The 19,103-nt window shown below is 36.3% G+C and overlaps 1 protein-coding gene across 5 annotated transcripts in view; it reads left to right on the forward strand.

The window, feature by feature from the left end:
• NRG1 (neuregulin 1) overlaps positions 1–19,103 on the forward strand; it is a 1,149,853-nt gene that overhangs the window by 1,050,388 nt on the left and 80,362 nt on the right. For all 5 annotated transcript variants that reach the window (XM_075604844.1, XM_075604862.1, XM_075604853.1 and 2 more), the window contains exon 3: positions 464–582. In XM_075604844.1, coding sequence (XP_075460959.1) covers positions 464–582 — 119 coding nt within the window. The remainder of the gene's footprint in view (positions 1–463; positions 583–19,103) is intronic.

Consider the following 19,103-nt stretch of genomic DNA (forward strand, 5'->3'; position numbering starts at 1 on the left):
TATTCTATATCATCTAAAGCTTGTGATTCTCACTAACGTCAACAGAAGATTTTGGCCAAAAGAAGCCCAATCAGCCACTTTGGTTGATATAGTATAATCCCCTTAAACTGCAACCCCTCTAGTAATCAAAAATGAACAAGGACTATTCCACTATTGACCATTGCACAGCTGAGAGGGAGGCAACAATAAATAAATAATTGTCTTCAAAGGAGTACATTTTACTGTAGCTTATTCTTTCTTTAAATAATGACAGTTTTGGAATGGTAGAAGGCACACATTTACACTATATTCTGTTCATTTGACTACATTTACTTGATTTAGTACTGCTTTACGTTAAGTCACTATTAAATACCTAAGTTGTAATGTGCATTTGGTGTACCTACTGTATGTTTATTTCCAACATTGACGTAGCTGTATTCTGCCAGATAGAAATTTTAATAAATGCCAATTTTTCAACCCACAGAAAGTCTTCAGAACTCCACATTAGCAAAGCTTCCAATGCAGACGCCGGAGAATATAAATGTACAGTGTCCAACCAGCTTGGAAATCACAGCATGAAAGTCAATGTCACCATCTTACCCAGTAAGAAAAAATACTTATTCCTATTTCATAACTGTTTGATTATTTTAATTAGCTACTTTCAATTGAAATATCTGCTTCTGTCAACAATATGGGTATTATAGGCAGTCTCTTTTGCTTGTTTGGGGCACACAAATACTAGAGATGCCAGAGTCACTAAGGATAGAACACAGTTGGGGCTATTCATCAGCCTGGAACTATTGGGGCACAACCACATGGAAACTCTCATTGACCTTCAATAACAGTTTGTAGTTTCATTTTTTTTTTTAAACCCAGTGAGTATTATTGGCCAAAATATGGACTATATCTTTACCAGCACTTTGTTCCTGGGGTAGGTTCTCCTGGAGAACATTGGACATGGTGTTCTGCTTTTACTTTGTTTGGTTGCTGACTGTGCAATAGTCTGTATTTTGATCTCTACTACATACTGGGAGATGTAGACTTTATTTTATGGCGTTGAGATATAGACTATATATATATATATATATATATATCAATAAAATAGCTATTATATACATACACACACAATGTATAAGCGTGAGTTATATACATTCAGATATACTGACTATACTGTGCAATGGGCAGGAAATTGATTTTAGACTTCATCTCTTCCTGCTTAAAATTCACTACTTTTGAATGCATTATAGGACATTGTCAATCAGGAAAGAAAATAAAGTAAAATGTTGTTATTAGTTTAAATCAATCTTCCTTGACTCTCAAATATTACACTTCGTGATAACGTTATAAATGTTAAGAGAGTTATATATCATCGTCTCTGAGCTACCAAATGGTGGCTTTATTATTAGTCAAAAAAATCTTTAGCACATGTATCAAAGAAAAATAAAATCGAATTGAATGTAGTTATTTTGATTGTAGGATATGCAGGTTTTTATCTCTGAAACCACTATTTTTTTTATTGAAATCAGTACATCACTCTTATATGAGACTCCTATATATCAGGAAGACCTTTCCTACCTAATTAAATTAGCAGTGAGAAGTTTATTCAAGGCCATAGCTAATAATTTTTGATACTCTTTATGAAATAGTATCCTGTACAGCTCCAAATGTGAAGAGCAGTGAAAGATCCTACTGCTGGAATTTCTACATAACCTCATCCATAGCAACAATTCATGCTTGTACGTTCCACTTAACAGAATACACAACAGTCAATGCATTCCTATAAGGTCAAAGGAACATCTTGTTTTTACATCACGGTATCGAGGCAGTTAATCATGCATGCAGGAACTCATTTTTCACACATGGACCAATTGTCATACATCCCTCCAGATTTCAAAGAACTTGTACCATTTTATGTGACTGGAAACTTGCAAAATTGTAAAATACGTGCCATACAATCTAGTCAAAATACTTTTTATAGGAGCCCAAAATAGTCTAAATCTTGCTTATGTATCTTCAAAATAACTTATGTCACTATCTGTTGCAACAGAACAGATACTAAAAACGTGTACATACATGTATTTATGTATAAAAAACGATTTTTTTTTTAAAGGTGAGCAGGGAATGTATAATTGTACAATTAATATTTTTCTTTAGACTCTAACTTGTTTCAAAAGCAATTTTTTTTAGCAGAGAACATACAGTACCAGATTATCAAGAGATGATATAATATCTAATCACTGATGGTTGCACAAATCATATACTGTATTAATGTGAACTACTGTATTCAATCATGGTTAGTACAGGTATATTCATAAAGAGTGCTCCTTGTGTGTGTAAATGAATAGACTCTAGATCAATGGTTCTCAACCCTTTCCAAATCATACACTACATATTCACCGCACTTTCATCTACTCCACACACTTACATCCACTTACATTCCCCCTCTCCCCACACATACATAGACCACTCACCCCCCCCCCACCCATGCATACCATATTTATTGTACCACTCCTCACTTTCACACCACTTCTCACATACTGTTACACACTTACTCTCTCCTCTCAAACACACACCACTCACTCCCCTTTTCTTACTCAAGCCACACATCTTCCATCTCCCCACTCAAAGCACTTGTCCCTATCACACACACATAAAGCTGGGAAAAGTTTTCCCCAGGGGCTGTGACACCCTTAGCAGAGGATTGTGACGCACCAGGTTAACATGGAACCCTGGTTGAGAAACACTGCTCTAGATGAAAGAATGCAAGCCCTGCAGATGAATGAGTAAAAGTATATATTGCGTTAATGATTATGTGTATTTGTTAAATTGTTAAATGTGAGAGAACATATATTGGATGAATTAATGACACCTGTATATGTTCAAAGAATGAAAAATTAGAATTGTTAAACAAATGAGAACTGGTACCCGGTAGGTTAACGAGAGCCTGTACAAGGTGAATGTATTCTACATCCCTCAACATATCATTCAAATCTCATCAAACTAGTGTTATAATAGATCATTGGCCAGGGATTAAGTCCAGAGAAGCACACTGTAGGGTTATGAGGTGATTCACATGGAGTCTTCCATAGTCATACAAGCTTCAGGATGCCTGACAATGACTAGTACCTAAATGTAGCACTTGGAAAACTCAATTTGTATCACGTGTTTCTCAATTAATCTTGTATTCAAATAAATAAATGGTGTCCTAGAAATAAAATGCAGAGCTTAAAAATGCAATAGTCACATAAAATATTATTTCAGACAATAGAATACATAAACAAAAGGACAAAGACAGTGTTCTTAGCCCTCTATTTGGGACACCCCAGCTAAACCAAATTTTAGAAAACAAAATCAATGAATTACCAAGCACAAAGTTATATATATATATATATATATATATATATATATATATATATATATTTACACATATATACACACATATGTAAATGTGCGATTAGATGGTTGTAGTATGTATATCTGTATATAGTGCCCACGGTGCACTCAGCACTTTACCAAATAGACAATACAGTACCTGGAAGTATAATACAATAATACAACAATCAAAATTAGACCATAGGAAAGGAAATCTGTGCCCTGGAGTGGTATGTTGGGAGAGTTACAGAGACAGCAGGTGAGGGAATAGGTGCAGTAGATGGCAGTGCTTGGCAACAATTGTTGCTAGGAGCGACTGTGGGTGTCAGACAGTAGCCATTAGTCTGGGCTACGGAAATGCGTCATTTATGAGATGAGTTTTAAGGTTTGATTTGAAGGTGGGCAGAGAAGGTGGTTGGCGTATACCGATTGTGAGGGAGTTCCACATGTAAGGGTCAGTGTGGGAAAAGGTTGAAGGCGAGAGAGGGCAGTAGAGTTGGAAAGGAGACAGTTATGGGTAGAGCGCAGGGGACGAGCAGGGGCATACCATGTGTTCAGAGATAACACTGTAGATTATTATCTCTGTTTGGCTGCAGTGTGACGAGGAAATGTGAGAAACACGGGTCTATATTATTGTGCCAGTTTCAGGTCCAACAGCTACTTACTATGGGTTCACCCTACTCACCTGTATTAATGACAAAGATACCAGTTACTGGAATGTTGTTGCAGAGGTAAATTCTCTTTAACAAAATAAAAGGTATTGTGTTGCTATGTTATGCTTTAAAACGCATTTGCTAAAACATAAAGTGCACTGAGAAATCCATGAACAAGTGAAATGTGAAATAAGCAAATTGGACTTTTAACACATTCTTCAGTGTAAATTGCTGTTTATGCTAATTCCCTGCCATTCCTATGCAGATGAGGTTAACATTGCACTTGCTTGGCTCATAAAACATACTACAATTCCCACAAAAGAGATACTTTTGCAAGCAAGATAAAATTAATTTGCTGTAGAATTTCCTTACTAAGGCAGGTTACTCAGCCTCAGCATGCCAGAAATGGAAGCTTTTGCTACAAGCATGGCAATAAAGAACCTGAAATTGAAAGAGGGACTTTAAATATTGATCACAAACTAATGAAGAGGAATATACCTTCCAGATTGTTGCTGAATTATAATACTCTTACATGGAAAATACAATAATATAAAGTAATTATCTAAGGTGCCGATCGATCAGCGAAGATTCAGCTTAGGAATTCACTAAATGGCCGTCAGTGCACCAGAAGAGGACAAAGATACAAAGTTCAGTGGTGAAGATCATGTGACCAGGCTGTCACTAGATATAATTTGTGCACTGCTAGAGAGAGGGCTGGGCTCAAAAAAGGGTGTGCCAGAGCCTGTCTCAGAAGAGGAAGGGAATGAGACTTTGTAAATTGTTGCTATAGAAACAAAAATTGCTTGTTACATTATGATACATTAAAAATGTAATTCAGAGTTTTTTAAGAAAAATAAAGTATTTTCTCGTAGTACAGAACTGATTTATTAAAAAAAAAACACATGTAGGATATTGTTGGTCCGCAGCTTTAATGCTAGTAACACAAGGTAAATTCATCAATTATGCAGTACATTTCTTAGTTTTCCTGTCACATATAAAAGAGTTGTTCTCCATATGAAGAAGTTATATCAAACATATAAGTACTTCAGTATTAGGTGATATAAATGATTAGTCTACAGTAAATAAAAAAAAGGTACAGTATTATGACAAGCTTTCAAGAGTTCTACTCTTTTCCTTAGGTCAGAAATACAGGTTTACATGGATTCCATGAGCTTAACACAGATATAAAAAAAAGAAAGCTATTGCAATCTGTGTATTGTAAATCAGTATTGCCGACCTGAGGAAGAGAGAGAACTCTTGAAAGCTTGTCTTATAGTATCAATTGTTAGTCCAAATAAAAAAGGTATCACCTAATACTGAAGTAATTATTTACTCTGCACAATCGCAACAGGACTAACACGGCTATTTCTACAAATTATTAGTAAGTATATAAATATAGAGAAATGGTAGCATTCTAGACTAAAATTGAATACATTTGATTAAGAAAATACTGTAACATTTAATTAGGCTAATGGATGTTGCATCAAGCAAATTGTTCCTCAAGCCAATTAATACCATGTAGTTATTTAATATCCCATGCCAGGCAGAAATTGGCATTTTCAGTTTGTCTTTGATACTTGATAAATTAGAAAAAGTTGTAAAGATATAGATGTACAGGAGCAGGCAGGATTTTAAGCTCTGCTGTGCAGTTCTTGGTGATTAATTATGTTTTCTGCACGGTATAGTACATCGCTTGCCCATTGCATTAAAAACATTTTTTTTTAACTTGCCGCAAAAGTTTTGTACATTCTTGCGCAACTTCTGTTTGGTAACAGGGACTGATTGCTGCAAGTGCTTACAGAGTCCCTATTAAGAATGATAGTTTCTGGTGTTAACGTAGCATTATGCTACATTACTTTAACTCCATCAACAGCAATTATCAGTAGGGACTACATAAGCACTTGCATGGCTAAGTAAATTGTGTACAGAAGTTATGCAAAACGTTATGTGTAACCTTCGTAGAGAGTTTAAAATAAAATATATATTTTTTATTTACTTGAAATCCATGTGATTAAGAGATACTGATATTTGTTTTGAACTAAATTCAGAACATTTGTAAAATAAAGAAACAGTATTGATAATAGAACATTGCTAACATGCACTCAATAACAAATGGCAATGTTAAGCATTACATTCTGGTCATTAGCCAACCTAGATATATGTGCCAGATGTCTACTCGTGTCCATTTTTTGCTGCCAAAGCTCAAGTGAAGGTTTAGAATATTAATCAGTCATACTTTAACACTGGAACCCAGTGTTTCTTGCTATAGACTTAACATACTGTAACTGTACAACCGTTGCATATTTTAGTTAATCTAACCTATTTATTCACCCAAACCAAGTTTGGCCATCTGCTGTAATATACTGTGCTGTGTGTGTATTTCTATGTTCATTTCGTCTTTTATTTTCTTTGGTTCCAGTCTCTGTGACAAATTAGTTGTATGAAATAGGTAGCATTTAGCTATCATGCATAAAGTACATTGATAATTGCTGTGATGACAAATAAAAAACAGGTTAGAAAAAATTTGCCACTCCGTTGTTTCAAAATTCTTCTAATCCATAGTGGACTGTACACAGTGTGTTATAAATGTCTCTGGCACTAAAACTAAAAGTTTTAATGTGAACAATATATTAGTTATAGCTATCAATAAATGTTAACAGACCAAAATGATACACGAGTTGCATACCAAGCTTTCCAGACCTCAGAAGTCTCTTGCTATACTGTATGTTGTCATAATGTAGCTTTCAAAAAAAACATTTATGTTTGATAATTAAATTTCAAATCTCTATGACCAATATTGTAATACTGTACACTAAGGGGGGTATTAAAAAAGATTATTGATTTCTCTTTTCTGCATGTCTGTGTGAGAAAAGATTTCCTTTCATTATTCAATGAAGCAAGTGAACAAATCTCCAGTAATTGAAACCCTTCCTGCAATCATTAGTTGACTTTAAGCACCTCTGAGCAGATAGGGAAAGGAAGTCATTTTTCTTTATCTCACAGAGACAAAGTGACCTTAGAAAAGTCCCTGACAAGCTACAGTTCTATTCTTCATATCAGACAGGAATTATGGTACTCTCATCAGGTTGGAGGCTGCAATATTATATGACTGAACACATTAAAGAAAAAAATTGAAGGTTTGTCACCTTAGTAATGGAGTGTAGACATCAAAGACGCACAATTAATTATGTAATTGCAGCACTAGCAAATGAAACTTGTTCCAATTAGCCATCTCATTAGGAACAGAGCCATAGTACTTTATTACTACAGATATTCTTTTGAATTTTTGTCTTGAGAAAATCTGTGTGTCAAACAAAAAACATAATTAAAACAGAATTCGCATAATCATGTTGGGTGAATACAATGCGTTTAAAGAAAGACATGCAACTGCAGCATTTGAAAGCTGAAGGCTTACATCAACATGAGTTAAATAATGTATCTTTTCATTGGATGGCCATCCATTTCTTGATAATCTTATTTAAAGGTACAGTAGTACTCTCTTTGCCGCCAAGCTCAAAAAGAGTAGCTTAAAAAAAAAGTGTGTTGTCAAATGGCAACAAAAGCTTTACACTCGACCATCATAGAAATTGGACTATTAGTATTTTTTAGCTACTTGCCATTATACCACCATCTAATTTTCTTAATACATCATCAATAATACTGCATTAGTGCTGCTTCATAAACATCTCAGCTAAAAGCACATCTAACAGTTCTGAATACTTCTAGATAGTGTATGCTTATAAATAAGTACCTTTTTTAAACAGACTTGCACTAAAAGCTGTAAGAGCTTCCATACCCTTTTTTTTTTTTTATCTAGAAATGGTATATTGAAAAACTGCATTCAATTCATCCTTTCAGTTAATGTTCACCTACAGTATTTTTTTCTTTCTTCAGAAGCTACAAAATAGATGTCAAAGCGCACTGAGTAAACTCCTGGCAGAGTTAGTGCTTCCCAGTGCTGCATTATGTTTTAGAACATGAGACTTGTTTCAAGGACAGAAGAGCTATTCAAATTCTTCTCTCTCTGCAGCAGAAGTAGGATTTCAGCTAATGGGAAGAAAAAAAAAACTTTATACAAAAGACAAAAAGACACAGGGATAATAAGACAAGGAGAACAAAACATGAGTGGGCAAGACAAACATATTAGAAGGTACTGACCGAGTGCTTTCACTTGACAGTTAAATGCAAGTGAAAGCATGTGATCAGGATTTATTTTTAAAAAAAATATATAGTATTTTACCTTCAACATGTAATGTGTGTTTTCCTTGCTCTGGATAAATATATTGTAAATTCAAATAAAGAATTAGTGTCAGTCATCTAAATTTAACATACTGTAGGTTAAACTCGATGGACTTTTTAATTGTTGTCTTTTTTCCCACCTCATCTACTATGTAACTATAATTGCTGTAGCATTTTTAACTCCTAACTAGTATTTAACAGGAATATTATGTATTGCATTTTCTGTTATTTCTTTGTGTGCTTTTTACAGTTAAACTTTCAAATGAACGCTAGCAAACCTAATCAAACTATCTTAAATAATGTACACGTTAAAATGATAGTAAAGCAGTATTATATGGCCATGTCCATTATAGAGTTTATTCGGGATTCTTAGCTCTATTCAGCAATACCGGTGTCATAAAGAAGGTCTTAACAATAACTGTAATACAAAATTCTAATTGGTGACAATAATTATGAGTCCAACTAATTATTTATCAAAAATTAGACGGAAAGTTGTATTACCACCATTTCTCTAGCTAGAAGCTCATTAGTAGATGCACTCCGGGACTATTAAAACATAAAATTTATTGGGTATCAAATTAAAATAAAGTCTACATGCATGAAAGTCATAATGTGTGATAAGTGTAATAAAAATAGGGTGGGAGTGGAGCGGGGGTGGTAGGGTTGAGCTAAAGGTGTATTGCTAAGTGTATACTAACCTCCAAGTAGGAAAGGTAAGTATGCAATGTATTCACCTAAAGACACCTATCAATGATAGGACAATTGTACCTCATGAGTGCCTCTGTCTGTATTGCTAAGGAGTCTAATGCTAATACAGGTATAAAGTGCATTCACTGGCACAGCATACCGATCAAACCAACCTACGTATGATTGCTTAACGTGGAACCAACCTGCTGTTGTAACCTACAATGATGGTATCAAGTGTCGACATAGTGACATCATCTGGGAGGAGACTGGGAGTAGTGTACAGTTGGTAATTGTATCCTCCACGAGGTTGCCACAAGCTAACTGTATGCAGTCTGGCAATTGGGTGCCGTCTGAGCTCTTTATGCTGCCTGGCAACTGTGTGTTATTGAGATCCTCATTTCATCTGGCACCGCCATGTGCATTCCCTGTATGTACCGCCTACTACCATTGCTGACCACATTGTATCTTATTCTGCTACGTTTATGACCTTGTGTTGTATCATACAGTGAGAGGTTTATATATAGCCAGCACTACTTGATATGGATATCTTTGCATAGACATTGATGCACTGCTATTAAGCATTAGTACCATTATACTGTCTTCTGCAAATCACTACCTACATTATATAGTGCAACAATAGGCTATACCTCCCTGCGGTTATATTACATTCAACCACAGTTTGCTGACAGCACTAACATACATTGCAGCATTGCTGACAGTGGACTGTCAGTTTTCCATTCTTGCATTAGCATTGGTAGCTATCTCTACAGCACACAAAGTACTTCACTATACACGTCATTGTTTACTCTATCTGTAGGTATACATTGACCCACTATAATATAGTGTGCAGAGCTGTTATCCTGCACAGGTTCAATCCACATACCACCAACCCATGATTGTGTTGAACCTTCCGTGCATATATTACAGTGACAAAGAGTTATAACCCTATATTGTCTTGTGGTATATGAGTGAAACTATCGATCTGTTATTCCATTTGGGTCTGCCATAACCTCTACACTTGATATCATCATTGTAGGTTACAACAGCAGGTTGGTTCCACGTTAAGCAATCATAGGTTGGTTTGATCTGTATGCTGTGCCAGTGACTGCACTTCATACCTATATTACATTAGACACCTTAGCAATACAGACAGAGGCATTCATGAGGTACAATTGCCCTATCATTGATAGGTATCTTTAGGTGAATACATTGCATACTTACCTTTCCTACTTGGAGGTTAGTATACACTTAGCAATACACCTTTAGCTCAACCCTACCACCCCCGCCCCACTCCCACCCTATTTTTATTACACTTATCACACATTATGACTTTCATGCATGTAGACTTTATTTTAATTTGATACCCAATAAATGTTATGTTTTAATAGTCCTGGAGTGCATCTACTAATGAGCTTCTAGCTAGAGAGAAGGTGATAATACACCTTTCCCTCTCATTTTTGATAAAACATTATATTCAGCTCATCTGATGCACCCAATGCCACTATAGGCATTTGTGAGCGCATTCATATTTACATCCATTACAATTATCATTAGTGAGCAGTATATTCCGTTTGTGCAACTAATTATTTAACATTAACATTTCTTCAAAATAGAAAACGGTTGGAATATTATTCTCACAATACCATATTGGACTAACTAAAAATGAAAATTGAAACAAGTTTCTATGGCTAGTGATGTCCACTATAATGGGGATGTGCAAACATAATGTTGTTTGTACTATTGTACCAGCAATCTAGAACCATTAATCTAGCACACTTGACTAACTTTTAAGTACTGTATTTTCTTGTGATCACACATCCATGAATCAACCCTCATGTATCATTATATAAATTGACATAATGTATTCTGTCCTCTTATGAGTACATTGTTTTGTCTATTGTTAATGGTAATATTGTAAGACAGTCAGAGAGCTTAATCTTTATTTGCATTTTCATTTGCATTGGGAAATAGTTTGTATGCATTCCATCTTTTATTAGGTATAATTAGTACCTTTATGCATGTAGTGACCATTGTCTAGCTAACGTAAGATCAATGATCCAGTTTATAGTCAATACAATCTTGTTTGGACAAGATGAAACACGGAAGCAGAATATTCTGATGTCAGTGAAAATACATGAATACTGCAAGAAGCAGAGTTCAATGGAACATTTTGTATTATCGGTCTTTATATATCTAAAGTACCTGGGATAAATAATACATGTGTCTCACTGGTGTAAACTTCAATCAATCTTACATAAAGAGTATTTTTTAGCCCCGTTTCTTGCATTATTTTGGTTTTGTCCTTCAACTCTTGCTAATTTCTTTTTAAATTCACTAGAGCATGGGGAAGTTTTTAAAGCTCATTTTCACGTACTGTTTGTGGATTTTAAGAAATGCCAATGTAAGGTAAAAGTGGACCAGACAAATTAGTTGCAGCTGAAAACTAATTTCAAACTTTCCTATTGACTCCATTCTGAACACTGAATAATGGGGTCAACAAGTTAATTACTCTGTTGTGCACCCGGCTGATTATTTTATAGAAGGTGCTGTGTCATCTGCACCAGGACTATGCATGGTTTCATCTGAAATACTGTACACATACTTTCCATTCAGTACATGCACATATATTGTACAATCAGACTAGAAATCCTACAGTCCATGGCACCTATTAGGAATGTGATGTTTCTGGATATATCTTCTACTAGCCAGGTCTTGCAAACCAATCTCTTTCCTCTTCACCGTGAGAGAGGACAGCAAAGTATTTCAGTGTATGGTTGGTCTCTCTATCAAATATTGTTAAAGTGTTAGTCTAGACATTGAATGGAGAGTCTAGAAATTGTTTTTTTTTTTACATTGATATGTACAGTAAGCAGAATTATGAAATTATTAAACCATAACATATTAAAAAATATATACATTTTAGCAAGTGTTGAATTTTTACAAAACACATAACATGCTGCTTTAAAATGAGAATTACATCTAGGCATGCATTTAACTATCTCTAAAGATACATTTTTATGGTCTGGCTCATTTTCAAGGCAAAAGGATAATTTATTCTGAATAAAGCTCCTTGGAATTGACGATGCTGAGTAACCAGAGACCTGCCAAACTGCTGCATCATCTACATTTTGACCTTGACGGGGCACAAGCATTTCAGAAAGCAATCTGGAAAATGAGATGATACAGTAGACTTTAAATGCACTGCAATCAAAAGTGTCACTGCAGTGCAGAAGCAAATGGCAGTATGTAGTTAGGCACCTTAGTGCATGTTCTGTAGAAAATGAGCTGACCAGGAATTGACTAATGATGTGTTTGAAATATAATAGTCATGGAGTACATACAATCTGATTATATATAGAAATATAATACCAAATACTTTTGATTTGTAATTATCAGTTACAAATTATTCTGCATTTTGAGACTATCTTGTCAGTACATGCAATGATGTGGCATGGTAGAACAACAATATATAATGAATACTTGCTCCCAACATCTTGCATTTAAACAATTTAGTAAGTAAGGTCTGGGGAGCAATTTGTATGTTGGAAATATGCTTCAGTGTTGTCTTAAGTTGGAATGCTTCACTATGGGATGGACCATCAATACAATAGCTTTCTAAAGAATGTCTTGATTCAACTTCCAACAGTTAAAACATGTTTCATTGATTGCTGATCTTAAAAGGAACTGCTGCTTTCAGTCTTCTTTTGTTTAGAATGTGTACTCTTTTTTTTTAGCAGCCTTCCTATGCTTTATAAAGAATATGAATGCACAGACTCTGCTAAAATAATACTATAAGGTTGGATTTTGCAAAAGTAAATGCATACTTTTCCCTTTCCTGGTTATTGCAACTAATTGAAATAGGATATCTACTGTACTGTAGGTCAGCTGGGCGCTGTTCATCACAGTGGTGCTGAAGGGCTCTTTAAAACTGTGCTGCTAAAGAATAGAATCTCCTTAATGAGGTTGCCTTTAATTGATGACCACTTGGGGCAGATGGAGTCGCCTCCAGATTTGTGGCTACATCTCTTCCTGCCAGGATATCCATTTTACATAGATAGTAGGAAAATGCAAACTGACATTTGGCAGTGAACGCAGCCACTTGATATTACTGTAATACTTATAAATTCTCATTTAACTGACCAGTATGATGATGTGACAGATCATGTCTAATAAAATAGTCTCATATCATTTTGTAGGTAGCACATAGAACTACATGAGGTAACATGGTAATGCCTGTATAGTCTTTCCTCAGTTCATATCCTATTTTATTTTGGATGCAGTACCATTATTACTATGGCTAAGCAGATAGATTGCATTTACTGCTGCGGCCCCTTTTAACATCCTACATCCCCGAAAAAATTCGGGGATGTTTTCCGTTTGTCACGGACTTTGCCGCGCGTCGCCAGACTGCGCTAATGGCGCTTAACATTGAAAGCGCCCACAGTGACCAAACCGGCGGAAAACATGGCACATCTGCCCACGATTTCGAAATTGCTGGGAAACGGCCGCAGGAGGTTAAAGGCGGCCGCCACTGTAATTAACTGAGGTAATTCATGTTAAAGTCATATGTAAATTAATTACTACTATTAAACTAATAATATTGCCTACAGGGAACATTTTTAAAAATAATATCACACTTCAGATTTTTGGTGTGATCATTAATTAAAACTGTACGATTTTAAATATATTAAAATATATAGAGAAAAGGATCAGCATTTAAGAAAAAAGCAAAGTTTACAAAAGAGAACTGCAGGTGTACTCCAAAAATGTTTACATGCAATTATTTCAGTTGCTAATCGATCCTAGTTTTAAACTACACTTTTAATATCATATGAGGTGCTAATACTAACTATTGAAACATGTAGAGATATGTAATTTGTTTGCTAAATATCATTAATCAGGCAAAATTTTATGATGTTTTTTTTTTGTGTGTGCAAAATTGGAAACCTTCTCAAAAACTTCACAAACAATTTGCTAGGCATTAAACGTCAATGATATTGCGAATCCCGACACAGAAGCAGCTGGCATCAGGTCACATTACTTTATATACTGCCATTTTCACTACAATCTCTCTTTGCACATTCCAGAGAAATGTGCTTTCATGAAAATGTTGCTCTCTTAAAATTTGAGCGAAAACGGTCTCACTATTTCACAAAACAGATTTAAAGACTAAGCTGTTGTATAATGTGAAACACCCTAAAATAAATCTCAGTTATGAAGTGGTTGATAACTAACACAGGGCATTTTCAAGTAAAGGCAGCAAATTGCTAAGCTGCCACTTTATTATATATCATATATGTAATCAGGTTATCTACTTTAGCAACAGACAGTGATGCATACTTACTGTGGGGCCATCTTTTTTATTCACAACTAGAGATTTAGAAGATGAAAAAGTTAGTTTATGCAAAGAAATGGAACAAAAATTAATCCGAAAAATGAAGTCTGTTTTCTGAGATTTTAACCTCGAGAGGGAACAATGACTTGCATACTTTCTTTCCAAGGTAACTGCATTGTGTTGGCAGATATTTCAGGCGAGGGCTGCTCTTGTGTTAAATAATTGTTATTACTATGCTATTTTACTTGGCATCCTTCTAGTCTATCTCATCTCCTAATGCACTGGCAAGCGACCTGCTGCCAATGAATTTCACCACTGCAGTGGTAAGTAAGATACAGTAGCTGTATTCTCGAGCCTCTGCATCCATTTAAATTATGCATCCTCCTTCCTGTAACCACATGAACTGGGAGACTGATTTGTATTTGTATTGGGGTATATAGGAGCAAGGGGAATGGAACATGGTAGGAACAGCTGCAAGTAATTATTTCTGCTTCACGCTTTTCTTATGCTACTGGGATAGGTGGTGTATTTTTAGAGATTGTTAAATTGGGAATGCCACTTTTTTCTCTAGATCTCCAAGGTGGTATAATGATCTTATCGTAATATTGTATGCTCCTTTCATATGACATTGGGGCATTTGTGTACTTTCCTCCAATAAGAACATTGTGTTGTGGTGAAGAATAATTTGTTGCATTATATTTGCTGGTCAACATGATTACATTGTAAGCCTAATTTCCTTAAAGGGCACCAGCAACCTCCCTTTCCTCCCAATCAGTCTATGCTTCTCACCCCCTTATTCCGCTCTGTTGGCTCTCTATGAAATTCAGCATTCACTAAAAATGTCTTATTCACTCTTTCAAGGCTGTATACGCCTCTGACCCTCCTTATACTGTATCTCAGCTTTAATCTTTTGATAAAACCCTACTCACCATCAACACTCACCTCAGGCCTGTCTTCTCTGTACTCCCTATGACAAGACAGTTGTCTCAAGGCTACAACCCTTCTAACATGCTGCACCCTATGCCTGGAAATCCCTTGCTCTCAATGTCCACCAAGCACCTTCTCTCTCTAACTTCAAAGCTTATCTCAAAACTCACATGTTCAACAAAATCTTTAAATACAGTAATCCTGAATGACATTTACTCACTAAACTACATTATGCTCTTATACACACTGTAATCAGGACACTCAAATGTACTCATATGGTTTTTGTTAGTCTCCTCTCGTGCTGATACGCTCTTCAGGACAGGGGCTCCATTCTGCTAATTTTACATTTATGTTTTGATGCATTTATCCCACCTGTATTATTATATTCCCTGAATTGTAATGTTTATAAAAATTGTAAACCGTGACATACCTAGTTTGAGATAAACTACAGTACTGTTTTGTTTATTAAGACAAAGAACATTTGCAGTAGATGAACTAAATATATAATTTGTAAGTACTATTTTAATACTCTTGGAATTTAAACAGAACAATACATTTGGAAGTAATTATTGTTCCTTTCCTCTGCATAACTACATTCAACATTTCATGTTTGATTGCACTTTGTTAGCATCGCAAGCAATAACATATTTCATTTAAATTTATTTTGCAGCAGTGCATATTCTGATATCTTGTAGAACCAAATGTCTTAAGTAGTTTATGTTACATTTTTATTATGTTTAATGTGTAAATGTCTTAACTGTAAAAAATGATTGCAGATTTTTAATCTTCATCTTTGAAGTGAAAATCTTGGGCCAGTCATGTTAGGTGTTTGGAAGCTTCTCTGACTCCTTGTTTTCAGCAGCATACAGTACTTTGTGCAGTGTTATCTACTTACTTTATGTTTGTTTGTTCACCTTTTTTAGTCAGAATAAAATATTGATGCTCATACACTCATGGTATTTATGCTGCTGCACTCAGTGTGATAATAAGTTCATAAACTAAATATTTTAAAGAGTGCTTAACAGGGGCTTAGTTAATGTCAAAATTAACCATATGCAGTTATCCAACAATATACAGCAAAACCAATGAATCATGTGCGATAATGGCTGCTATTCTTACCAACAATTACTAGCTGCAGATAGAGTCTATTGCTCCAGCTGGTGTGTTATGGTGTCTATTCTGTGATATTCTGTGTTGTCACTTCTTTTGAATCATATGAAAACTATGTGATATTCTGCATTATAACACAATATTCTATGTTTCATTATCAGCTGGTAAAATAAAGCTTGCTACATCTGTGAGTTTACCAGTTCATTTCTCTAGAGCAGTGTTTCCAAAACAGGATTTCGCGGCACCATGGAATTCCATGAGAGGATCAAAATGGTGCCGTGGGATTTCCCTGTTCTTCCTAAGCAGGGAGAATCCAGGGCAGTTGCTAGGGGGCTGGGCAATGTTGGGTAATGCAGCCAATCAGAAAGGGGTGTCAGGAGCCTGGAGGATATGGACAAACAGAGGAGGAAGCAGCATGTCCTTTCACATGTGTATTTGTTCTGTCCAGTTATGTGTGCGTGTGAATATTTGTTCTGTCTTGTTGTGTGTGTAAGTATTTGCTCTGTCCTGTTTTATCTCCAGTGACTCTTTATCTGTCTCTGCCCCCTATGTCTCCTGTGACTGCCTGTTTCTTCCTGTGACGGTGCTCGTCTCCGATCAGGAAGCGGACCCACAGGGCTGGGGTAGGGATGCAAGTTAACTGACCAGAGCCCAGGGACAGAGTCCTGTAAGAGTATCCGTAGTCGGTAAGCAGGCAGGAGGTCAGGGCTGGTGGCAGTGGTGCAGAATCCAGGCAACAGGGAAAGGGTCAGGGCAGGCGGCAGGCAGCGAGGTCGAGTCATGGTCCGGGGTCAGCAATAGTAATTCCAAATGAACAGGGAAGCCACATGGAAAGGCAAGTCACAGAAACAGGCTGGCCTCTAGAACAGGGAAGCTACAGGGATAGGCAAGCCACACGGAAGGCACAGGAACTAGAAGGCTCAGGAACTTGGGCCCATGGAAACATATACAATGCTCAGGCCGGTTCTGGAAGTCACTGGCTGATATTTAAGCCCTTGAACAGGTGCAGCCAATAGAGCAGGCTGCCAGTAATCAAAATGTCCACAGCAGTCAGGTAAGGGCGGGTTCCAGCCCAAGCCTGGAATGGAACTTTTACACTTCCCACTCTGTCTTCTGTGACTCTGCCTTTCTCCGCCCCCTCTGACTCTTGTGACTGTCGATCTCTTCCCCCTCTGTCTCCTGTGATTGTCTGTCTCCTGTGCCTCTGCCTGTCTCTGACCCCTCTGTCTTCTGTGACTGTCGATCTCTGCCCCCTCTGTCTCCTGTGACTCTTGGCCTGTCTCTGCCCCCTCTGTTTCTTGTGACTTTCTGTCTATCTCTGTCCCCTCTGACTCTCTGTCTCCCCTCTGTCTCAGTGACTGCCTCTGTCCCTTCTTTGACCCTCCTGTTTGGCGGGTAGCTCAGCAACTGAGCACCATTGTTAGGGGTTCCTCAAGAGAAAAAAGGTTAAATCCACTGTTCTATAGCACTAAAGAACAAAAAAGGTCGATGTTTTTGCTTTGTGAAAACATAACAAAAATGTTGCATTTTTTCACATATGAAACATTGTATCCGAGATTGTTCTAACACAATGGAATACTTTCTAGTTTTGGTCTCCCTAATGTTATGCCCTACCCACATCTTCATCCTCAATGATTACACTTGTGTGTTTCACACACCATTTATCAGTTGTTGTGGCTTGAAGAAATGTTTTATGTAGAGGACTGTCCTTGTCTGTTGACCTCATTCAATTATTCAGCTTCAATAACTTCTTTGCAGATGACACTTTAATCTACCTTTCCACATTCTACTTATATCCAAAGGCTGAGTCCCAAGTGTTCTATGCATCTAGGAGATTACTAAAACCACAATCAAAGTGACAGTTTTAGGATGGACTTGCACATTTCCCATCATTTGTGTTATCTTGTCAGTTCATCCTTTTCTTTATCCTTCAAGTGCTGGGAAACTATAACCAACTGAAAATGTATAAAACATTACCAAACATATCACATAAATTTGCTGAGGACAAAATAGTTCATAATAACCATAAAAATATTATGTAATGATTTTTGACACCATTTTTTCAGAATTACTTTTATTTGATTTATAGTAGTTTGGGGGTTTGCTAGTACTGATAGGTTGTTACACATGGTAAACAATTATATGTTGCTGTGTATGGCTACTGTATATATTTTGGATTGGCTGGAGGAATCTGTAGTGTCAGTGTATTATATTACTGAGGTAGAGAAAATAGAACAGGTTCCTAATCAGTGCTCAGAATCCACATGTGGTGGGTACAATTAATAAATGTAACCCATGCATATTTGGCTGCAAAATAAAACAAGTAAGAGAGTAACTCCAGAAATTCAAATATTGCAGTGATGTTGTAGACAATTGCATGAAACTCCTATTGAGGAGAGCAGACACTCTATATATGCAATAATGAGAGGCTATCTGTATAATCACAATGAAGGGGATGGAATGGCCCAGAAGGGTCATAGGGTGTGCACCTTGCACTATACCAATTGTGAAAGGAAGGAAAACTAAATGGTATAACCTGTGTAGTGTAGGAACAAAAACTGCAATAAAGTGTGGAGGTGGTGCTGGCAGGGAAGTGGTTAATATTGAACAAAAGGATAAAGAGAAGTTCCCTATATGCCGCACAAGAGAACACCTGTACCTGTATTAAAACTTACTCTTTATTAATAAACAATTAAAATATATTTATTGCAGCAGTAGTGTAACCAAAAAATTAAAAAGTAAATTAAAAACGGAGAGGTTAGCTGTATGCCTAATTCGGACTAACAATGTAGATAGAAACC

Source organism: Ascaphus truei, chromosome 1, assembly GCF_040206685.1.
Source record: "Ascaphus truei isolate aAscTru1 chromosome 1, aAscTru1.hap1, whole genome shotgun sequence".
Lineage (NCBI taxonomy): Eukaryota > Metazoa > Chordata > Amphibia > Anura > Ascaphidae > Ascaphus > Ascaphus truei.